A 25,855-nucleotide genomic window follows, 5' to 3' on the forward strand; every position below is an offset into this window, starting at 1 on the left:
TATTAAAGCCCTGAAAAACTATTGATAGATTAAAAATTTAATCAACTTAAACAATAGTTATAGTTTTAATGGCCAAAATAACAATTAAATGCTTAAAACTTTAATGTCTCAAAACAGGTCAAGACAATAATTATAGCCTTTTGTCACTCAAATTAGGCACATAAACCTCAATGGCCCAAGTGATCGAATTATAACATGAATAAAAAATGGTCTAAGTACTGAAATAGACCCAAAATTTAATATTATTACTAACGATGAATACCTAAAAATGGTAGTTAGTAATAATTAAAACTTAATAAATATGTTATAAGGAGCTATAATTATTATTAAAATATCAATAAAAAAGGTGGGATCCATGCTTTAATGACTCAAGATAGGTCCCAAATAGCTTGTTCAAAATAGGTTCTAAAGTTTTTGAGACACATAAACTAAAATGTGCTCAAAATTAAGGAGAAACCAAACAAGCTGCTTTAGTAGGTCATAATACCTAAAATTGACCTAAGGATCCAAAATTAAATGATATTTAATAATGAATTTATGAATTAATAATATGCTATATCCAATCTTAACGCATGCTTTTATAAATGTATAATTATAACAATAAAATAATTATTTAATAAATATACGTAGCATGCTTGGATTTGCATATTAATGTATTATTAACCCATATATCCTAAGTAAATTGCAATACTTAAGGCAGTTTAATATAAATCTCAACATTAAATTAAAATTCAAATAGCAAATTTAAAACTTAATATTTGCCCAAAATTGTATGATAATTTAATAATAACTGAAAGATGAATTAATTTGATCAATTAAGTCAGAAGAAGTCCTAATATGATGAATGAAACTGAAGCAGGCCCAAAATCTTAAATAGGCCCAATATTTTTTTTATTAATTGTATAGTGGACTGGGTCAGACCCGGCCCAAATTTTATTTCCATCACCATCATCTTCTTTCTCAGCCATGAGCCCTAGCAGCCGAGCCCTAGCAGCCGACTGAAGAAGGAAGAAGCGACCTGCATGCTCCTCCACCAACAACCGGCGCCGGCGTGAACCAATGTCGCCTGAAGGTGTCTGAAGAAGGAAGCAGCGACGGCCGGATCGACTGCCGCCTGAAGGGGAGATGACGGCAGTAAGCAACTTCCGCCACCGTCCTCACCGCGGCCACCTGAAGGAAGCACTGACAGCCTCGGAAAAAAGCAGCCAACGTCTCCCGTAGTCAACAGCTTTGTGAACCTCCGGCCAAAATGGAGATTAAATTTCGAAATCCATATGAAATATGAAATATGGAGATTAACTGTGCATCATGCTGATTTTTTTTTTTTTAAAAAAAAAATTTTAAAAACCAACTACAGTTAATTCATTACTCAATTATCTCAAGATATACTTGTATGCTGATTTCGAAATATTAACATAGAATATATACAAAAACTTTGATGTATATGAAACAAACTAATGTTGATTATAGGCAACTCAATCAACCAGACAGAGATTATAAAGGCTCTGAAACCAAATGTTAGATACATAATAATCTAACTGAACAATAGTATACGTGTTGATCTCCAGCCATAGTTGATGTTCCTGTTGTGTTGCCTCTTAACGGTAGACCGTTAGCCATGTTTTGCCTCAGACTTGACTCAGAACCTTAGATGGTGTATTGGTATCTACTGAGCAGTCTGAGTACCGTAACTGAATGTGCTATCTAATCCATAAACCTGTATCCCATCAATCCAGGTTTATATTAGGCACAGAGTTTGGTTGACTAACAACTACTAGTTATTAAGTCCAACCAGACCACTTAATAAGCCTAGTCAACTTGCACCACTTAATTAAGGCCCTAATATATAATATACAATATATATTATTAGGGAAAATCTTACAATGGGATGAGATTTGCAAAGGGCTTCAATTCAATTCAAGATATAAATAGCAAGGGATGAAGTTGCAAGTCCAAATCAAGTAAGGGATGAGATTTCAATTGACAAATCAAGGAAGGGATGAGATTTCAGGGATGAAGTTGCAAGTCCAAATCAAGTAAGGGATGAGATTTCAATTGACAAATCAAGGAAGGGATGAGATTTCACTTCCAAATATAGTAAGGGATGAAGTTTACATGGGAAGAGATTTCCCAAGTCAATTTAGAAGATGAAGTCTGGAAGCAGTAGACAGACCCAGGCGTGAAGTACAGAGGAAAATACAAGAAGAAGTTGCAGAAACAAAAATACTAGTCTAAACTAATAAGGGATTAAATTGGAGATTATATTTTGAAGGTAGAAATCCCAAGAGGCGTGATCTACACCAGATGAAGATTTTTGGGACGCCATTTTTGCTAAACCCTCAAGCTCAACTTGCAGAGAATCTCTGACATATCTGCAACGTTATCTTATCCTCTGAAAAGGCTATACAGCTAGATGAAATTAAAAAATGAGAACGTTTCTTTCCAACGGACAGATTCTCATTACCAGCTATAAAAGGATGAAGATTAAAGCAGTGGAAAGCAGAAGCAAGAATACAAAGAGGGAAAAACAGAGCTAAACAGAGCATACGAAATTCAAATAAAGCTTTCCATCTCAAGAGCTTAAATTGATATATTCTTAGTGAGATAAACACCCAGAGTGATACATAGCTTACAAACGCAATATCCAAGAGTGTTAGAATCTTCATCAACTACAAGAGACCAAGAGCATCATCGAAGATCATCTACAGAGTCTCAAAGTTGGAAGCAAGGCAAAACTTGTTTTGGAGCAAAACAAAGGAAAGGAGGAAAGTAACACGGAGTTGTGAAATCCTGGATTGTAAGCAGCAGTGTTGGTGGCACTGGGCGTGATTAGTGTGGGCTTGGTGATCAAAGCACTAGATCACGGAATTCATTGTATCTTGGAACCAAGAAGTGGTGGATATAGTGAATTGCTCTTAGACGATAAGAGCAAGTGGAGTAGGAGGATTACACCACCTCCGAACCACTATAAATTGCCTTGTGTTCTTTACTGCTTTCTTTACTTACTGCTCTTGCTTGCTTCTCACGAGAATAATCTTGACACAATCTATACACACACCGTATCGTTTATTATTTCCGTTGTGCACCATACTCTAACAATCTAGTTAAGAGTTTTGGTTTATCTCTGGCTTAGCAATTGTTGTATTGTGCTAAAAAGTTTGAAAGTCTATTCACCCCCCCCCCCCCCCCTCTAGACTTTCACAGTTTCACCTTACCTCTTTTGGGACCAACAGGCCTACCCGTGGGCCCACCCGCGGGGTACACATTGGTGATTGGCGGGGATTTGTTCCCCGTGATTCTTTTGACTCAGTATTTGGTCTTTTGACTTCCCGATGTTCTTTTGTGGAACTATTTGAGCGTCTTCTTGATGTTTCGTATGTCTAGAACTATGTGGTAGGTATCCATGTAGGTTTTGGTGTCTTGAATCGTGCTAAGTGTTCAACATTGTGTTTCGTTGAACCGTGATGAGTCTTGTGTGTTCTTCGGAACTATGTTCGGTTTACCCGTTTGATAAGCATGCTAGTTCGGTGTTTAAATGCTAGCGTGTGTGTTGTTTGTACCTTTCCTATTGTTGATGATGACTTGTGTTAATCATCGTTGTTGTTGGACTGTGATCCATTCCTTGATTGAGTATGATTTCATATCTTCGTTGTAATCCGTTGATTGATTCCTGTGATGGTGTAGTGTGTGTGGCTGTACTTGGATTGCACGATTAGTGGTATGAGACACTAGTCACCAAGGTACGATAGTGGTCCTCGTGGTGGCCATGACGCGATTATGGAGTTCGTGACCTGAGTGATGGGTTCACGTATTTCTTGGGTGGCATGTGTTGCCGTGTGTGTGATCGGTACCCTCGTGTACTATGAATTGGTGGTCTTGTTGGTGGTCGTTGGTGGGGGACGACAGTCCCAGGAGGGAAAAGGTTGGACTTGGTTGTACAGGGGTCCTGGAGGTAACGGTTGGAACTAGACATAAGGTTGGGGGTAGCCATAAGGTTGGAACCGGGCATAAGGAAGGCATATCAATTCGTGATGGGTGATGTCACGAAGGCTTGCATAGCCGTTGTTGTGTATTTCTCCATTTTGCGACGTGTGTAGTCACAAAGGCATGTGTTGCCATTTGTTGTGTCTTTACTCTCTTGTGTTAAGCTTGTCGGGTGTTGATCTATTGTGTGATGATAGATTATACCTTGATCCATCCTTGTGAGTCGTTGTTGTTCTTTGTGGTCTTGGGATGTGTTCCCTTATCTTCGTTGTGAGTGTTTGAGTCTTGTGCTGACTTCTACTCTTGGTTCTGAACTTATATATATGTATTCCGTTTCGCAAATGATTTTACAAACATATATCTTATCTATGTATGATATTTCACATGTATTGGTGGGTTACCAGCATTATTCGCTGACCGGGCGTCTTCCCATCTTTTATGTGTTTCTTTTAGGTGATGTTTAGACGAGAGCGCGGTTTAGTGCCAGCTATTGTCGCTCCTTTCTTGTGTTTTGTGGCCTGTGAGCCAAGTATTGACTTAGTACTTTGGACATGTTTGGTTTTTAGATGTTGAACTATGCAGATGTTAGCCTGTGCGTTCACCTCTGGGTGAGCGTGGCATAGCACCCCTTTTACTTCCAGTTTATATAAACCTCTTTTAGTCTTCCGCTGTGTTTGATGTTTTGATTAGATATCTGCATGTTTAAGGTTTTAAATAGCATGGAAATTAGGGGGTGTTACAATAGGTGTTAGAAAGAGTGGTAGTGGTAAAGGCTGGAGGCCATCTATATTTACCTCTTGTAATACTCCTTTTGGTGAACATCTATAGTGGATTGGGCAGACGTGGGGTGCCCCGCAGACGTAGGAGAAGGAGCTTCGAACTGTGTAACAATTCTTTTGTGTTTTTACTTTATTTTATGTTTTCTATCTTCATTATTTATATTTGTTTAAACAAGTTTAATTAATGAACATAACTGGTGCATAACTTAAAAACAAGTAAAAATATATTACTTTATGATTTCAAGTCTCACGGTGCAATTTCAATTGGTATCAGAGCATGTAGACTTAATTTATTAGTCTATCGATCTGGCGATTCCGTGTCCCTTGAATTCATCTCTTCAGCGGCTCTTATTATTTATCTGTTTATTGCTTATTTGTTTGATCTCACGGGGTGTTAAGTGTTACAGAATGGATCGAACTAAAGTCATTCCCCAGTTGACCGGTGACAACTACGCCTATTGGAAGGCTCGCACTCGTACGCACCTAAAAGCTCAAGGTGAAGCCGTGTGGCGGTCTGTGATGTCAGGTTGGACACATCCCACTAAACCCAGTTCCAGCACTGACGGAACAGAAGTAGCTAAGCCTAAGACTGAGTGGACTCAAACAGAGATAACTAACGCAGGAAACAATGATAAGGCTTTAGACACAATTTAATCTCTTATGCATGAAAGACAGTTTTCAATTGTTGCAGGTATCTCTTCAGCTAAAGGTGCTTGGGAAGCCCTTGAGTCAACTTAAGAAAGAACTACATCGGTGAAACAATCAAAACTGTAGTTGGTCCAGTCTGACTTCGAAGAGCTTCGAATGAATGAGGATGAGACAATCATCAACTTTCACACACGTGTACAAGAGCTGGCGAATCGTGCAATGGTTCTTGATGAACCATTTTCGCAAACAAGGCTTGTTAAGAAGATACTGAGATCTTTACCATCCAGGTTTAGAATGAAAGTCACAGCTATACAAGAACCTGATGGCTGGGAGAATAAAACGGTCACCCAGTTAATGGGAAATCTTAGAACATATGAAATGGAAATCTTAACTGATTACACGAAAAAACAAAAAAAATGTTGCTTTTGTCGCTGAAGAAAATAATGTTGTATCTGATTCAAACGAAACAGGTGATGATACAGTTGTTTTCTTGACTAAACAGTTTTCTAAAATTCTGAAATAGGTATCCAAAAATTCATGCAACAGAAATTCACAAAGGGGAACAACATCCTCCAAAGCTGGTCCCAGGATAGGTTCATCAAACTTCAAACAGTCTATCTCACGTCCAGGACAGTCTAAAGAAAAACCTAACAACAAAGGAATTAAGTGCTATGAATGTGAAGGCTTTGGAAATGTACAAGCAGAATGTGCCACCTATCTTAGACGTAAAAAGTCTATGTCAGCCATTACCTGGAGTGAGGATGAGCCTGACGCTGAACCAGCTGGATCAGATGTCGAAGAAATCTCGGGCAACTTTGTCGCGTTTACTGCACGAGTCACTGGGTGTTCTGAATCCGTTGAAGGAGCTGGCTCAGAGAGTGGTGAATATGTCTCCGCAAAAGATTTGGAACTAAATGCTTTATCTTTTGAAGTTGAGTTCAATAAGTTGTATCCCAAATGGGAAGCCCTACGAAAAGTAAATCGTAAACTAGCTAGTGAGATAGAGATTGTAATAAATGCTAGCAAAGTATATCAAACTCAAATACCTGATAGGAATGTATTACTTAAAGAGGCAGCTAACAAAGAAGAAAAATTACAAAGCGAAGTACAGACTCGGAATGTACTACTTGAAGAGGCAGCTGATCGAGAAGAAAAGTTACAAAATCAAGTACAAACTGGGAATGTACTGCTTAAGGAGGCTGTCGACTGAGAAGAAAAACTCCAACAAGAAGTACAGACCTTGAAGCAAGAACTAAGCACTTACAAACGACAAATCCAAATGATGGACACTACTTCAACACTTGACAAAATCCTTGATTCTGGTAGAAAAACTTCTGCAAAATTCGGCTTGGGCTTCACAGGAAGCAACTCCAAAGACAAAACGGTATTTGTCAAGGCATCTGGACCTGATCCAGAGGATATCCCTGAATCCAGCATAATGAAACGCACCCATGGTATAGTAAGATCGAACAAACTGCATTATAAATCCTATAACCCCGTATGTCATTATTGCAGGTTGCGAGGCCACACCAGACCCGAATGCTACTACTTCTACAAGGATCAAAGAATCGAGAAGTTTAGGCACAAGAATATCCAACCCTTTACAAAACAAATTTGGGTTAAAAAGACTGACTATATTTCGCTTGTTTCTTTTCACTCTAAAAGTGCAGGAAGAGAAGAGAAGTGGTAATTTGACAGCGGTTGTTCCTGTCACATGACAGGAAATGCCAAGTTTCTAAGTAATGTAAATGCCAGCAAAGGTGAAGTTACCTTTGGTGACGGCATTAAAGGTCAGGTTACTGGCGTAGGGACACTCAATGTAGCTGGCTTGCCAAAGCTGGACAAAGTACTACTTGTCCGTGGACTTCATGCTAAATTTATCAGCATAAGTCAATTATGCGACCAAAACTGGAACGTGTGCTTCACCAAAAACAACTGCAGTGTTATGGACACGACAAACCAATGTGTTATGGAAGGTAAATGGTCAACTGATAATTGCTATATTCTAACAAATAATATATTGTGTTGCAGGTCCAGCATAGATGAAGCTGAGCTATGGCATCAAAAAAATGGGTCATCTCAGTTACAGGCTACTTGGTAAACTTGTAAAAGCAAACGGTGTTCGTGGCTTACCCAAGATGAAAGTCGAGTCAACCATTTGTGGTGCCTGTCAAGCTGGGAAACAAACCAAATCATCTCATCCAACTCAGCATACTATAAACACAAGTCGGTGCCTAGAATTGATTCACATGGATCTCGTTGGTCCAACTCAAACTGAAAGTTTCGGAGGTAAGGAATACATACTAGTGTGTGTTGATGACTTTTCACGCTTTTCGTGGGTAATTTTTATCAGGGAAAAGTCCGAAGCACCTGAAGCGTTCAAAACTTTGGGATTAAAACTCCAAAAAGAAAGAAACGAATCCATTGTTCGAATCAGAAGTGATCACGACAGAGAATTCGAAAACAGGGTGTTCGATGAGTTCTGCAATCAGTCAGGAATTACTCATGAGTATTCAACCCCAAAGACTCCCCAACAAAACGGAGTTGTGGAACGGAAAAACCGCACCATTCAAGAAATAGGACGAGTCCTGCTCAACGCCAAAGGATTACCTCAAAAATTCTGGACAGAAGCTGTAAACACCGCATGTCACATCCCCAACCGAGTCTATCTTCGGCCAGGCACAAGTTAAATACCGTATGAATTATGGAAAGGTAAGAAACCGAATATTAAATACTTTAACACTTTTGGCTCACGATGTTTTATTTTGAAGGATATAAATCATGTTGCAAAATTTGAACCAAAAAGCGACAAGGGGATCTTTCCCGGTTATTCAACGAACAGCAGTGCATATCGTGTATACATCAAAGTGACCAAGACCATCATGGCATCTACAAATGTTGTAGCTGATGATCAACCGAATGATATTGTTGAAGTTTCACAACCTGTGTCAGTGACAGAACCTGACGCAAACCTTTTTGAAACTCCTGATCTTGAAACTCCTGAACCATATCCAGAATCACCCACGCCATCTGAACCTGACCTAGAACCATAATCAAAATCTGACACTGATCAAGACGGCATTGACATTCCAACACGCATCCACAATAGAACACCATATTCAAAATTAATTTTGTCATCATCGTTGGCGATAAAGTTTACAGGTTCATTACTCTCTAATTCCTTTTGTTATTTCCTTGAATGTTTTTAGGGTGTCATTGTCTAATGTGTCTTGTGAAATACCTGCAAATATTCCTATGTATAAAGCTGAGTTTTATGTGTTCCTTTACCTAATTTGGTGCTCTCTACTTCAATATCCTTGCATTCATCAAATGTTGACAATTATTCATCTTTGCCAGTGTAATATTCTGCATCTGTGATAGAATCTATTTCAGGATCAAGGAATTTATCTTTTGAAGTAATGGTTCTGTTCCTACATGCTCTCACATTGCATCTATATTTTTTTGTGCATGTGTCTCTCTATGATTGATTTTTCCTCTATTCCAATTTTTTTTAATTTTCTCGCAATAAGTCCTTTTTCGTTACCTACTACTCTAAATTGCGGATTGATTATTTGTGTTTTGTTCTTGACTGTTTTCTATGTATTTGCTAAATGTTCTACTTGCGTTGTTTTGAGTGCTTTTGAACTATTTTGCTTAGGTTATTTTATTGATGTTTCTTGTGTTGAATCTTTGAATTCTCTATGGTTACTTGAATGAAAATTTGATACAATTTGTTTAATATTTGTATTCTCCTGTGTTACTATGTGAATGTGTTTTAGTTGGTCCGGTCATGACCGTATCTGTGTTTGCTTGTATACTCATTGTGCTAACTGTTATAAATTTTTACCTGAAGTTGATTTATATGAATCTGTGTCTGATTTTGCTCTATTTGAATCTTTGGCCGAATATGTTTTACCTGAATGTGCTTACTGCCTTATTTACCAATCTGTCTTCTTGAGTGACCCAATTGTGTGTTTTTGTGTTATTTGCTACGAATTTGTGCTTGAATATGTTTGTTACTTGGTATGGTTTATCTACTTAATCTGCTCCAACTTGACTTGTGCGTATATGTTATTTGTTAAAATTGTTGGAATTTTGGTTTGGTATGTTCTGGTTGTTTTTGTTGGAATAAGGGGGTAAGTAAGAAAGGTTGAGTAGTAGTTAAAATGGTTGATGTATTGGCTTAACTATGACTGCTGCATATGATATTCTTTTTAGTACTACTACTCTTATGGTAATCTTCTTTTGGTAAATCTTTTGCTATTATATCAGTCTCCGGTTATGAAGTTTATGGTTATTAATCTCTCACCAAGTATAAAGCCTTTATTCGGCTATATGATGGCTATATGATGCATTGGATTCTCTTACTGGAATTTCTCAGATTTTGGATTATCTCGTTTGGTTATAGTTTTATTTGGCTCATCATAATCTCTGGGGTCTCATTTTATAATCATCATCATATTTGGATTATTCTTGGATTATCTACTTGATGAGATTATTTATGAGGAATATTTTGGATGGGATTGCTTATAAGGCTTTATCCTCTTGGTGTATGATATTTGATACTGATCAATATGATGCAAGATTGGATATGAGGGAAAATGATAAACTAAGCCAGCAAGTACGTATGAGGGCTGATACTGGCGCTACTACCAATGAAACTGATGATGCTGACGACGACTCAGTTTCGGGCACCCCGTCTGCACGGTAAACCTAATCCACTGTTATGATGTTCACCTTCCTTTGTCATTTATTTGAAAAAAAAAAGGGGGGAGATTTTAGAGTAAGGGGGAGTATTCTTGGAGTATGGATGTTTTTGGAAGTTTTTAAGGTATATTTATTTTTGGTATCTTCTTTGGAAATAAAAGGCACTAAGTTAGGGGGAGTAGTAGAAATTATGGCATGGATAGATGATGGCATATGTATGGTATGTATGTTTTGAGCTACTACTCGCATGAACAAGCTTTATGGTAAAATCTTCTACTGGATTATGTTATGTCAACTGCTTTTTCGTTACTACCGTGTCAGGTCTACTCGTGGTTGTGGTTGGATAAATGAAGCACCCTACACAAGTATATTGTTGACTCATATGGTCCAAAAGGAAATTTAGGTTTATTATTTTTTATTACCTTTTGTCTTGTTCAGTACCTATACTAAGGGCTCTTAATAAAAACTAAATTGATTATACTTTCATTTTTTGCCCAAAGTATTTGATACTTAAGTTTTACCAAATAAAATGCCAAAGGGGGAGATTGTAAGTGTAAAATTATTGTATGTTAAACCTTATTGGCTATTTTATTTAATAGTGGTATTATTAGTTTTAATTAAGATGTTAATTAGAGTTGTTAGAATTAATTTTCCTTTGGACCATGTGATGTTTAAATGAGTGGACAGTATCTATTGGTGAATGAAGTCAGCAAGCAGCGCATGAAGCTTTCAAGAAACAAAAGGACGTGGCTATGATTTATTCGAACAAAGAAAAAGGCTAAGATTAAGGATCAAAGATGAGGCTTAATACTTGCTATAAAAAGAAGCCACACCAAAGAGGAAAGTTGCCAATTTTGAGTCTACAATTCTAAGTGCACACTTTCCTTACAAAGCTTCCTAATTTTATCTGCCATGTTATTTAATTGTTAAGAAGATTTAATCTGTAATACATTATTTGTACGTGGTACTGCTGAAGCATCTAGTGAAGATTGTCCAGGCATACGTGTGTCAGTCCTGATAGGTGTTAGAAAGAGTGGTAGTGGTAAAGGCTGGAGGCCATCTGTATTTACCTCTTGTAATACTCCTTTTGGTGAACATCTATAATGGATTGGGCAGACGTGGGGAGCCCCGCAGACGTAGGAGAAGGAGCTCCGAACTGCGTAACAATTCTTTTGTGTTTTTACTTTATTTTATGCTTTCTGTCTTCATTATTTATATTTGTTTAAACAAGTTTAATTAATGAACATAACTGGTGCATAACTTAAAAACAAGTAAAAATACATTACTTTTTGATTTCAAGTCTCACGGTGCAATTTCAGTGGAGAACGATGAAGACTACAAAGTACAAACCATAGTGAAGGTTGGATTCATTCTTCCAAAAGGTTGAACCCCAACCCTAAGGGCCCCCACACTCCGACCTGACAGAGCATTTGGGAGGATGTAAATCATGGTAACTCAACTAACATGAACCACAGAGGATAGACCTTTGCTCACTGCGCACAAGGAACCTCCTCACTTTGAGAGGTAGCTCCCACACTGCCGCTGATGCGACTCGATCCCTGGTCATTCTACCAAAGTTTCACCTCTATGAAGGTTGGATTAGTGATTTGGTGCGTGGTGGTGAAGTTCAAAGAAGTAAAAGAAATTATAGAAACCAATCAAAGTCGTCCATTGTCTCAAAAGATCTGACCGACTATAAATAATTTTTTGAAAAATATTATGATATTTTTGTAAATAACTTAAACTTGAAATGTAAGTAATCAGGGGCGGAGTCAGGATTGAGTAGTGCGGGGGCAATTACTATGGTTGAAATACTAAATCAAATATATTGAAATCGAGTTAACATATTTCAAAATAATCATTGCATTATAAATTTAATAAAGTTAAGAATAAATCATTTATAATTGAATCTATATTAAATTATTTTGTAATATGCTTTTCGATGCATATTGCTTTGTACGGTTGAAAAGACTGAAAACATTCACGCATGTTTTAAAAGACTATTGATTATTTCTTGAAAACTATTCTCTTCATAACATCACATAATAGCAATTGTTTTCTCAAATACATATACTACACAATTTTTACATTATTATGCATGTTAAATTAAATACAAAATTTATCACATAACCACAAATCCGCACAATTAACCAAACAAATGCACCTTGATATCTATTATTTAGAATCGAACAAAATAACTATCTAAAATAAACAATATAATATGAAACAAAAATTAACCAAACAAGTAGTTAGAAATAAAATAAAATAAAAAGAAAACAAAACCAAAAAAAAAAAAACAAACAAAAATTAACTTGAAAAATATGCATAGATTTTGATGATAAATTATTTTGTTATAGCGTATATGTCGCATATATGTGTGGTTCTAGTTAGAGAAACTAGTAAGTTAAATGATGTTTAATTTGAATGTGAGTCAACAATATAGGAAAAACAAAATTTGAAATGGGAGAGAATTGAAAATTTTTGAGAAGATGAAATTTATAACTTAACCTGAGATTAATTTAAGTTGGAGGGGCCAAATATTTGGGAGGAACAACAAAATTTTAATATTCTATATAATATTTTTTAAAAAAATTTAATATTATGTATAATATTAAAAAATTGGGGTGGGGGGGGGGCAAGGCCCCCAGCAACACACACTTGCATCCGCCCCTGTAAGTAATAATAGTATGGTGCGCACTTAAAAACATTATAGAGTGTAACAATATAAAGTACACCCGAGCAACATTATTAAGTGCACCTAATGATATCATTAGTTACATCAAATGTGAAAGCTAAGGTAAATTACTTGCACTCATAGTGTAAAAGGTTTCACTTTATGATGATGTTACTTGCACACTTGCACTTTAAATACATATTACCTGCATTTCTAAATTTGAGTTATTTGCAAAAAATTGCACCGTGTTTTGTTTTGCTTTTCATAAAAAATTACTTATGATCGACTGATCTTTTCAGATGGAAGGCTCCGATTAATTCCTAATTCTCTCTTGGGAAGGAGTTCTTACATATATGCACACCCTATATGCTGCGCGTGTGTGTGTGTGTGTATATATATGTATGTGTGTATGTGTGTGTATATATATATATATATATATATATATATATATATATATATATATATATATATAATATGTAGTCTTCTCCTTTGAAATTTGATTGTTTGAATGTGTAATATATATAGGGGCACGCTCTCATGCGAACGGCCTCCCAAGAGAGAAATGAGAACCATGCATTCAGTGTCGTTCACGTGTCCAGATGAATGAATCAGATGTAATTTAAAAAAAAAACGATGCGGTGATGTTTTTGTAAATAACTCAAACTTTGGTGCATGTAAATGTGTTATAAGTGCAAGTAGTTGGTGCACCTTTGCAAGTAAAAAGTACAGGTAAAATCTCTTACAAGTGCACCTACTTTCACTTACAAGTGCATGTGATTTTACCTGATTAACATTCATGCACCTAGGTGCAACTACTTATAACTATATGTTTACCTAGTTATAACGTTATGTGCACTTAGTTTTGATGTTTAGTGTAAATTTTACTTGCACCTGTACTTGTAATACATTTTACATGTACTGAGATGCACTATATGAAACTTCTACTTGCACTTGTAATATATTTTACTTGCACTTGTAATATATTTTACTTACACTTGTAATACATTTTACTTGCACCTGTAATACATTTTACTTGCACGCCGGTGTTCAATTATTTACGAAAATATCAACGCGTTTTTTTTAAAAAAAAATCAGTGTTTCTCATCCCTTAGACGATCTGGACGCGTGGGCAACGCTGAATGGTTCTCACTTCTCTCCTGGGCGTTCAGTTCGCACTAAACGCGATCCTATATATATATATATATATATATATATATATATATATATATATATATATATATAAGTCTAACATTGAGTCCAATAGAATAAATGTTGAAATAAATCTCTTGTTTTTAAAACTGTATACTTTTGCCCACAATGAGTCTAACCCAAACCCAAACTCTTATGGCCCGTTTGGTTCAAGAAATAGGCCGAAAATGGCATAGCATTCCCAGTAATAGACATATTCCTTTGTTTGGTAACCATTTCTATTATCAGGAATAATATTTCTGGTAATAGCCTATTACCTCAAATAAGGTAATAGCTATTACTAGGCCCCCCTGGTATTAGCCTATTACTGAACGCTTAGGAATAGATTTTAGAATCTATTTTCTTTTTTTACCCCTTTCTTTAACCTAATTTTTTTATCATATATATAAATTTATTCTATTTCACCACCGTCGTCGCCACCACCACCATCACCGCCGCCGCCACCACCACCATCATCGCCACAACTGTCGCGCGCCCCCACCAGTGCCGCCGCCACCACCACCATCACCACCATCGCCGCCGCCACCACCAGAACCACCACCCAGCAGCACCACCGCCACAACCGTCGCCGCCCCCACCACCACTGCCACAACCGTCACCGTCACCACCACCACCGTCGCCCCCACCACTGCCACCACCGTCGCCACCACCACTGCCACAACCGTCACTGTCACCACCACCACCGTCGCCCCCACCACTGCCACCGCCACCACCACCACTACCACCCCAGCAACACCACCACCACCGCCACCACCACCATCACCACCATCGCCACCACCACCACCACCATCGCCACCATCACATATTTTTATAAGGGTATTTATGTCTTTTAAAACATATTTCATTTCTATTCCTTAAATCAACCAAACATTGTAATATAATTCCTAAAGTCTATTCCTTCCGTGAACCAAACAATAGAATACAATTCCTATTCTATTCATTGCCTATTCCATTCCTTATGAAATAACATTCCTATTACCTTAAAATTCATTCCGTGAACCAAACTTGCTGTTATAGTTTGTGGTGTGGCAGTCTCTACCTTGGTGCAGGGAATAAGTCTTTAACTGATATTTTTTATCCACTAGATTATTGTCTTAGGTTTAAAAAAAATAATAATTAAGACAATAAAGAATATAGTTGAAATAATATTCTCATAAATCCATACTTGGAGTAGTTTTTTACCCCATAATTATTAGTAATGGGACATCTTTGAGGTCTCATCAACAATATAATTCTCTTGTAAGTTGGAAAATTTTGGAGGACGGTGCAAAAGCGATGAGAAAGGCTTTAATTAAACCTGGAGGCATGCAGCACTTATGTAGATAGCGTACAGACATTTCCCGACAACATATACACATCCTATTTTGCAATGACTCAGGTGACAAAGATTGCCCCATATATATATATATATATATATATATATTGAAGGTTCTCATGCGGTTGGGGGCTTCCCGTGTGGTTGATTAATGTGCGTGAGCTTTGTATTTAATGTGCGTGAGTCTTGTGCTTAATGTGCCTGAGATTTGTATTTAATGTGCGTGAGTGTGTAATGTTAATGTGCGTGAGTTATGTACTTAATGTGCCTGAGTATTGTGTTTAATGTGCCTGAGATTTGTACTTAATGTGCGTGAGTATGTAATGTTAATGTGCTCCTGTTACATATACGTCTTCGTCTTCGTTTTCTCTTCCTCTCTTTTCCCTTAATCATATCTTCCTCTCTCTCTCCCTCTCTCTGTTCTTCATCATATACGTCTTCGTCTTCTCTTCCTATTCCCTTAATCCTCTCTCCCCCTCTCTCTGTTCTTCATCATATACGTCTTCGTCTTCTATTTCTATTCCCTTAATCATCTCTTCCTCTCTCTCTGTTCTTCATCATATACGTTTTCGTCTTCATCTGAATTTTGTGTTTAGTGTGTGTGAGTTTGTGGTCTAAATGTATTTTGTTTATAGCTTCATGTTCGATTGTGTTAAAAGTCACGCACATTAAGCACAAACCTCTCGCACATTAAGCACAATACTCTGGCACATTAAGTACAAAACTCACGCACATTAAGTATAAATCTCAGGCACATTAAGTATAAATCTCACGTACATTAATCAACCGCACAACCGCACGAGAAACCACAAATGCACCTGATCCCTTCCCTATATATATATATATATATATATATATATATATATATATATATATATATATATATATATATATATATATGTAGTTTTCGACTTTGAAGTTTGATTGTTTGAATGTGTAATATAATTGGAGGTCTGTTTTTTGTCCAATGAAAACTCTCAGAATCTCAAACATTCTAACCCGACAAGATAATGAATAGATAAGTCAAGTTAACTCAACAATCTATTAGGTACACCAGTTTAAATAAATTAATAACATATCCATTTTATCCAAAATTTAAAAATCAGTTCAAATTTTGAGCTTTAATTTAAACCTAAGTAAGAATGTTACCGGGAATCATTAAATTAATTAGTTGAGTGAGCGATTTGTGTGTCTTGTATTTAAATACTAGTTTTTTACGCGCATTGCGCGATTGAGATAATGCCCAATGTTTTTTTTTTAAAATAAGTACTTTAAGGTATATCAAGGCAAGATTATATTGGAATTATTCATGCATAGATAATTGAATGTTGAATTTGCATATTTAAATAGACAATTCTAAGTTTACAAATGCAAGATAATATAGTCAAGATTGATTATAATTGTTAATGAAATAATTATATAGGTATGGTTGAAATCAAATACGGGACATAACGGAGATCAAATAAAAATTAGGGCATAAAATATTAAATATATACTAATATTGAAGAGCTAATTGCGATTGCCAAACAAGGACATTGCGAGGTAGTTTCTCACTTCAATTTGTTAATATGATTGACTTAATTATTTTTTTTATTTTTTAAAACAATTATTATTATAATTATAATAATAATAATAATAATTATAATAATAATAATAATAATAATAATTATTATTATTATTATTATTATTATTATTATTATTATTATTATTATTATTATTATTATTATTATTATTATTATTAAATATATGTGTACACTTAGGTCATTTTACATGTTAATCTAAATAGCTAATTTTTTCAAATATCTTTTTACCAAGCGTTGATATAATTCGTTGGTCAAATCCGCTAACTGCTGATTGTCAAACAAGGACATTGCGAGGTAATTCTCACTTCAATTTGTAGTTTGATTTGTATACTCCCTTTGTCAACAAATTTTTCAAGTAGTTAATATGATTGACTTTATTAATTATAATTGTTTAATTTTTTCATGGTATTAATAAAAGACTTGGTAAATAAATATATAACATTATTTTATATTATAACTTTGATATTTAATTAAAAAATAGTGCACAAAAAAAGATAATAGACAATGTAGTGAATATAATCAATTGATGAATTTGAATGTAAAGAATTTTTATATTGGAGAAAAATAAAGACAATATAACTAATGAACTTATTTCTCTTATTTAATTTATTTATTGATAATGAATAATTTTTTTGAATAAAGACATTGGAGACACAATTCTAAATTCAAGAAATGCATATGTATTATTTTTTGTTGTAGCTACTAAATTATTATTTAATTTAATAAGTGTAAAATAGAATACTAATTATGCCAACTTTGATTAGGATGGGGTTCGAACCTAAGACCTTTCTTATTGAAATCAATTCAATGAGTAAGTTAACGGTGAACTAACAAAAGTTAACGGAAAAGATAATATTTAACGGAAAAGTTAACGGAAAATCATATTCATTAAGGATAAATTAGGAAATCTTAAGGAAAAATTAAAATCTGATCAATCTGAGCCATTCATTTGATTAAAAAATTTGACCGTCATTTTTTCTACCCATTATAGGCCTAACTCTCTTGGGCTCTTATTAGTATATAATATATATATATATATATATATATATATATATATATATATATATATATATAGTAGATTTTTAGTAAATTAGAATTTCTATTTTTTTTAATATATAACCTAATTTTTTTTTTCTTTGTCGTACTATATTCTGGTCCTATTAACTTGCCCCACACCAATAAAGAGGTAAATGAAGTTAATCTGATCTAAATTCGAAACTCAATAACAAACTTTAATTTACATTTTTGCACACAAGGAACCAAACCTCAATATTCGTGGCAAGAATTGAACTCTACCTCGAGTCAATCTAACTTCGAAACTCAACAAAATATGTTCGTAGCAGGGATCAAACCCAACCCTACAGGTTAAAGTTGGGTCAAACTAAGAATATTTTCTCTCAAGGAAAATCAAACATAGAACTTTTTTTTTTTTGGTTGTTTAAAGGTATCCCTCCAGCCGATAGCCAGAAGATTAATCTGACGTTCCTATTGTCAGCACACTAAGTGATAAGGGACTGGCCAAATGGTTTGCTCGAACCACAACCTCATGCTTAAGAGACGAGGTGATGAACTACCAGGCCAACCATTTTGATTATCAAACATAGAATTTTGTAATTACTAAATCAACAGTGCAACCAATTTAGATAGGGTTATTCCTCTTTATTCTAATACCATATATAATCAACATTCCCACTAACATATTGCGCACACATGCATATAATGTATAATGTATTAAGCAATATTTGGAGTTTTTTCCCCCTTTTGAAGATTACAGCTCATTTGAAGGGGGGAAAACATTATCATCCGATCAAATAATTAAGATTATGAATTGAATATGAAGGGGACAAAGCATATCATTGGGTCTTTTCAACTAATGTTAATCATCAATTAATTGGGTAATGAACTGGAGTTTTCATCATGTCCAAACCAAGGAATTTCGTGATAGACAGCTAGTGCAACGGGAGTCGGTGGTAGAAGTAAAAAGGAATTTTGGCTCAGAAAGAGGCCGTGAGTAAGTGAAGCATGATTTTTGAGACTATATTATACAATAGTAGAATTTATTTATTGCATACTCTCAAATAGTGACTATAAATTTTTCTTGTATACACCTCATTTTTTTAGTTTTTCAGTGTTTGTTATTCGCTACTAGCTACTAGTTATACCGTTTGACGTAATATTTCTTATTTTAGTCGTAACTCCCACGAGGCAAATTATGATATGGACCCGGGTCCACCTTGCAAGGTTGACTCGGGTCCAAAACATCGTCATTTTGTTTCAAAACGACGCTGTCTGAATTTAAAAACAAAAATTGCTGTCTTCCTTGCCGTTTGTCTTCAGAATTCGTTCTTCTATATTCACAATTTTTAAACTCTATATTCACTATTTTAGATTTCAATATACAAAATTACAGAACTCAATATTCACAATTGCAGAACTCTATATTCATAATTTTAGAACTCTATATTCTCAATTTTAGAACTGAATATTCATAATTTTAGATCTCAATATACAAAATTACCGAACTCAATATTCACAACTTTTGAACTCTATATACCACAATTATATCAACACTATAACACAATTTTTGACGGGTGGACCTGGACCGTTAAACGGACATAGAAAGACCCGGACCACAATGTGGTTTGCACCAAAAAAAAAAAAAAAAAAAAAAAACACAATTTTTAAATCTATATTCACAATTTTTGAACTCTATGTATGTTCACAATTTTTGAACTCTATATTCACAATAGTCTAAATAAAAGTGATAGTCTAAATAAATACATTTTTGGTTTAACGGAAAAGTGGTTACACTACTGAAAGAAGGAAAAGGAGCAGAGATATTTTCATTTCAGAGAGAAAAACTTGCATTCATTCGTTTACACACTGGATTATATATTGAAGCATACAAAGCTAAGGTCCAGCGGTTATAACTGCCACTAGGGTGTAATTACCCTATTACCCTTCTACTTGATATTTGTATCATCTTCATCAGTAGGTAATGGCATGTGCGAGTTGCTTTCTTCTTTCCTATCACCATGTGCATCATCATCTCTTGTTACCCCCCCCCCCCCCCCCCCCCCCCATAAGCTGGAGTGTGAAGATCTTGAACACCAAGCTTAGATATGAAAGAATAGAACATGGAGGCTAGGAGAGGCTTTGTAAAACCATCGGCTATCTGAGCAGAGGAGGACACAGACAACAGCTTAACTAATCCTTGAGCAACTCTTTCACGGACTATGTGGCAATCGATGTCTATATGCTTAGTGCGTTCATGGAAAACATGATTCTCAGCGATGGCAATGGCGGACTTATTGTCACAAAAGATGGTTGCTGGCTTATCAAGATTGAGCTGAAGATCTTTGAGTAAGGTGATAAGCCATTGTGTTTCACAAACGGTGGCAGCAAGGGCTCTATATTCAGCTTCCGATGAGGAACGCGATACTATTGCTTGCTTTTTCGACCTCCAAGATACCAAAGATGAGCCAAGAAATATGCAAAAATCGGTAATTGATCTTCTTGTTTCCAAACACGCAGCCCAATCTGAATCCGAGAAGACATTAAGATGCATGCTGCTATTTCGTGGGTAAAAAATTCCTTGGCCAGGAGCCTTTTTGATATACCGTAGAACACGGTGTGCTGCAATCATATGAATATTTGTAGGAGAATCCACGAATCGGCTCAGCTGCTGAACAGAGAATGATATATCTGGCCTTGTTGCCGTTAAATATAGCAATCTGCCCACCAATCGTCTGTAACTGCTTGTATCACTGAGAGGAGTACCATCATTTTTATTCAGAACGTGACCTGGAACCATAGGAGTATTTGCGGGTTTGCAACCAGTGAAACCTGCTTCATGTAATATATCCAAAGCATATTTGCGTTGAAATAGATTCAACCCCTCATTAGATCTGTGAGCTTCTATTCCTAGGAAGTATCCCAAGGTGCCCAAATCTTTTATTTTAAAAGTCGCATCCAAAAAGGATTTAAGATCTTCAATCAGCAGCATGTTCGGACTTGTGACTAAAATGTCATCCACATAGACAAGTATGGCAACAAAATCCTTACCAGCACCTTTTGTAAATAGGGAAGGATCAGCCTTTGACTGCACAAACTTCATATTAGTGAGGGCACTGCTAAGCTTTGCATTCCACTGCCGGCTAGCTTGCTTTAAACCATATAGAGACCTCAAAAGCTTGAAGACTTGGTTTGGCTTTTCACCTTCAAAACCGGGAGGTAGAAGCAAGTAAACGTCTTCATCCAAATCACCATGTAAGAAGGCATTATTGATGTCTAATTGGTGAACATGCCAGGCTTGTGAAGCTGCAGTGCCAAGAAGGTTCGAATGGTGGTCAGTCGAGCTACGGGAGAGAATGTCTCGATGTAATCCACTCCCAGTTGTTGAGTATAACCTTTGGCTACTAGCCTAGCCTTATACCTCTCCACTGTACCATCCGCCTTGAGTTTGATCTTATAAACCCATTTGCATCCAATCGGGGTTTTTCCGGGAGGGAGATCAACTAAGGCCCAAGTATTATTCTCTTGGAGAGCTCTAATTTCTGCTGCCATTGCATCTTTCCAGCATTGAGACTTTATGGCTTGATTATATGAATGTGGTTCTTTGACAGTGGTAACTGCCATGGAGAAGAGCTTATGAGAGGTGGTAAGGCTGCTGTAGGAAATTACCTTGGACAGGCTGTGAGGTGAAACTCTCCCTTCTATAATTGTATCACAATAATAGTCCTCAAGTTTGCATGGTGCTCGTCTGTTTCTTGTAGGCCTCCTTGACTGTGGCTTATCAATAATAAGTGGCACATCAATACTGTGAGGTACAGGAGGCATATTGTTAGATTCATCAATATTTTGTGGATCACCAAGATCTCCTTGAATAACTACAGGAGGCTCAGCATTATGTAGTCCAAGAGATTCACTGGATGCTTCAAGGGATTCACTGCTTTCTTCTTGGCTATTACCATCATCATGTGGCTTAGTGGATATGCATCTATTATCTTGATTAGATGACTGAGCTTGTGGAACTGCACAGTCAACAGTAGGCATAGGAGTGTAGGCGTGCTGCAAGATATATCATATGGCTCAACAGAACCAAAAACATCAGTAGCATTAGTAGGGATCAAGGGTAGAGAAGGCTCAGACATCAGCTCTATTTTCTTGTCAGACAACTCCTCAGTACTCATTGGAAACTGTTCTTCATAGAAAACCACATCTCTTGACACAAAGGTAGATTGATCTTCTATGTCATACAAGAGGTAACCTTTAACATCAGCTGGAATACCAATGAAGATACACTTCTTACCTCTTGGGGCCACTTTATGTCTTGTGTGAGACAGAGTAGCTGCATAACATAGGCATCCAAAGACCTTGAGGATAGTGATGTCAGGTTCCTTGCCATATAGTCTTTTGAAGTGGCTTGATCCCTCAATAATAGGTGAAGGGAGTCTATTTATTATGAAGATGGCATGCATAACACAATGTCCCCAAAACTTTAGGGGTAGATGAGCTTGGAATCGTAATGCCCTTGCAACATTAAGAATATGTTGGTGTTTCCTCTCAACAACCGCATTTTGCTGTGGAGTATAAACACAAGATCGTTGATGAACTATCCCTTTTTCTGAAAAAAAAAATCAACCATGTTAAACTCGGGTCCATTATCACTTCGAATAACCTTGATTAATGCCCCAAATTGAGTGAAAACAAAGGCATGGAATTTCTTTATGAGTTGCCTTGTCTCAGATTTACTTTGCATCAGATGTATCCATGTAAATCTAGAAAAATCATCAACTAAGGTTAGGAAATATCTTTTCCCTTGTAAGGATTGTATGGGAAAAGGTCCCCATATATCAACATGTATTAGATCAAAAAGAGCTTTTGATGAAGTGATGCTTAAAGGAAAAGGGGAACGTTTGTGCTTAGCAAAATGACAAACGTCACACGCCACATTTTTATTAACAGAAACAGTAATATCTTTCAACAAGTGCAGTTTGTTTAAGGGAAAATGGCCTAATCTTTAGTGCCAAAGATTGCCTCCAGTGCATTGTGACACAACTTGCTTCTCTGGTAGCCTTGGAGACTTCATTGAAGGTATAAACCTTTGTCTTCTCTAGCTATACCAGTCAGCACCCCATGTCTCTCCTGAATCAAACACAATCCAGGCACAAAAGTCAGTTTACAGTTGGTGTCTTGTATGAGTTTACTGACCGAGATAATGTTGAACTTGAACGTGGGGATGTACAATGCCTCTTTTAGCCACAGATTTTCCATCAGTCTCACGTTTCCTATGTGTTCAACCTCAATGATTTGTCCGGTTGGCAGATTAACATTGACTCCAGTGGCTTTGTAGTGATCAACAAAGAAGTCCATGGAACACACAATGTGATTTGTTGCACCTGAGTCAAGAATCCAAGAGGACTGACATATGGAGAGAGAATTAATAAGATTTGTATGATACTTGCCTTTGTCATCAGAACGCATCTCTTTGAAGCTGGGAATTAGGGAAACTGCAGCACTGGTTCCCGGACTTAGAGAGGCATTATTCTGAGGCTGCAAAATAGAGATGATTTTCTGCAATTGCTCTGAGGATATTCCCAGATCTCCTGTAAGTGCACTGCTACCTTGTTGTTTCCCTTTGGACTTGAATCCCGGTATCCACCACCGCGGATAGCAGTGCTTCTTGTAGCACTTGTCTATGGTATGCCCAGTCATACTGCAGAAAGTGCATTTCGCCTTCACATTGCCACCTTTTCTTCCATTGTAGGAGTTTATAGAAGCAGCTAGCAGATCATCAGACAAGGAGTTATTCTGATCTACTTGTGCAGCATTAGCATGACTAACATTCAAATTGCCTGCACTTAGATTACTCATAGCGATTTGTCGTTCCATTTTCTCGGCCATCACAAACACTTTATATATTTCAGGCAAAGGATCTAGGACAAGAACATTTGATTTTAAGTCATTATAATCATCATTAAGACCTTGCAGAAATCTAATCACCTGATCAACATCTCGTTCTGCTCGGATTTGATCGATAAGCTCACATGAGCATCTTGGATCGCATTTGCAGAAGAGAATCGGCCTCAAGCTGTTTATCTGTTCCCAGAGTATTCTGCTTTTGGTGTAATATTCATTCACGCTCATGGCTTCTTAGCGCAGACTGTAGATCTCGTTTTGTAGAAGAGAAATGCGTTGAGCATCTCGTTGTGCAAACCTCCTCCTTAGATCCTCCCACACGTCTCTGGCTCTGTCTAGATGCATCACGCTCTGCGCTATGGGAGGAGAGACGGACTTGAATAGCCAGGAACAGATCATAAGGTTACAACGTCTCCAGGCTGCGTACTGATACTGGTCTCTGCTCGGAGGTGAGAAACTTCCATCAACGATGCTCCACTTGTTTTTCACCTCAAGTGATATCTGCATCGAGATGCTCCATGTTCCATAATTGGAGCTTCCTGCTAATGGTGGACTCACCAGCACAGTACAGGGTCTATCATTAGCGCTAAGGGAAAGTGGATTCTCCAACTCCTCCGCATTGAGACGTCTGAGATTGCGAGATGGTGAACTCCTCTGCGAAATTCCTGTGGTCGGTGTCAGGACCTGTTGCAGGATCGCCGTAGAAGGAGTCATGATCGGCGACTGATTGTTCTGAGCATTGTGTTGTTCACCTTGGCTAGCATCGCCGGAGCCTGTGACAGCAGCAAGGTAGGACCGCCGCTCTGATACCATAACGGAAAAGTGGTTACACTACTGAAAGAAGGAAAAGGAGCAGAGATATTTTCATTTCAGAGAGAAAAACTTGCATTCATTCGTTTACACACTGGATTATATATTGAAGCATACAAAGCTAAGGTCCAGCAGTTATAACTGCCACTAGGGTGTAATTACCCTATTACCCTTCTACTTGATATTTGTACCATCTTCATCAGTAGGTAATGGCATGTGCGAGTTGCTTTCTTCTTTCCTACACCATGTGCATCATCATCTCTTGTTATGGTTTAAATTTCTCTAAGTCTTCTTAATTCTCTTTTAGGTAGCATTATCATTGTCTTCATCTTCAGTACATCTCATGTCTTCCCTTTTTTTATTGGTAGTATGTCATGTGCGATTGGGTTACTGGTGGTAGCATAGAGGGCATCATCATGCAATGAGATTAAGGTATTGGAAGTTTTATATTTTTCTTGCTGTGTATATGACTGAGATCTTAGTTGTATTATGAACTCTTTATCTTACAAGTGTATATTGATATTTGGCAGTGGTAGTTTTTCCCTACATGTTTCATGTGTTGTGAGATGTGTGTCGTCATAGATTATCATGTGAAAGTATTGAACAAAATATTAATATTTATTATATTTCTATAAAATACTTAGTAAATAAATATATAACATGTTTTGTATTATAACTTTGATATTTAATTACAAGATAATGTAAAAAGAAGACAATGGGCAATGTAGTGAATATAATTAATTAATGAATTTGAATTGAAGGTAAGGAATCTTTTAATTGTAGAAAATAATTTTTTTTTGAAAGGTTGTAGAAAATAAATATAATATAACTAATAAAATTATATCTCTTTTAAATTTTGTATAATGAATAATTTTTTTTTTTTGAATAATGACATTATAGATATTTAATTCTAAATTAATTAAATGCATATGTATTTTTCTTTTTTGTTGTAGCTACCAATTTATTTAATTTAATAAGACTAATAAAGTGGCGTACCATAAAAAACATTAAAGTCATTGATTTTTTTAATTTACATTCGTTGTTGAAACAAATTGTTTTGGGAGTTTGTCAATGAAAATTACTACAATTGATGTCAATAAATAAAGTTAATAAATAATTCAAAATATATTATTACAATAGGTATTGTTATAATGATATAATAAAAATTAACTTACAATTTTTTTAGAAGCTTTCATAATAAAATTCTAAGAATGATGTGTAAACT

The 25,855-nt window shown here is 36.2% G+C and overlaps 2 protein-coding genes across 2 annotated transcripts; both read right to left on the minus strand.

The window, feature by feature from the left end:
- Positions 1–22,858: 22,858 nt before the first annotated feature.
- LOC109174856 lies at positions 22,859–23,992 on the minus strand. Its single transcript, XM_019324086.1, has 2 exons — positions 23,905–23,992; positions 22,859–23,813 (listed from the first exon to the last, which is right to left on the minus strand). The coding sequence occupies exon 2, from the start codon at positions 23,803–23,805 to the stop codon at positions 22,987–22,989; it is 819 nt and encodes a 272-aa protein (XP_019179631.1). The 5' UTR covers positions 23,806–23,813; positions 23,905–23,992; the 3' UTR covers positions 22,859–22,986.
- Positions 23,993–24,054: 62 nt separating this feature from the next.
- LOC109174848 lies at positions 24,055–24,633 on the minus strand. The gene has a single exon (XM_019324075.1). It carries the CDS (start codon positions 24,631–24,633, stop codon positions 24,055–24,057), a length of 579 nt encoding a protein of 192 aa, XP_019179620.1.
- Between the last annotated feature and the right edge of the window lie 1,222 nt (positions 24,634–25,855).

Source organism: Ipomoea nil, unplaced genomic scaffold, assembly GCF_001879475.1.
Source record: "Ipomoea nil cultivar Tokyo-kokei standard unplaced genomic scaffold, Asagao_1.1 scaffold0666, whole genome shotgun sequence".
Lineage (NCBI taxonomy): Eukaryota > Viridiplantae > Streptophyta > Magnoliopsida > Solanales > Convolvulaceae > Ipomoea > Ipomoea nil.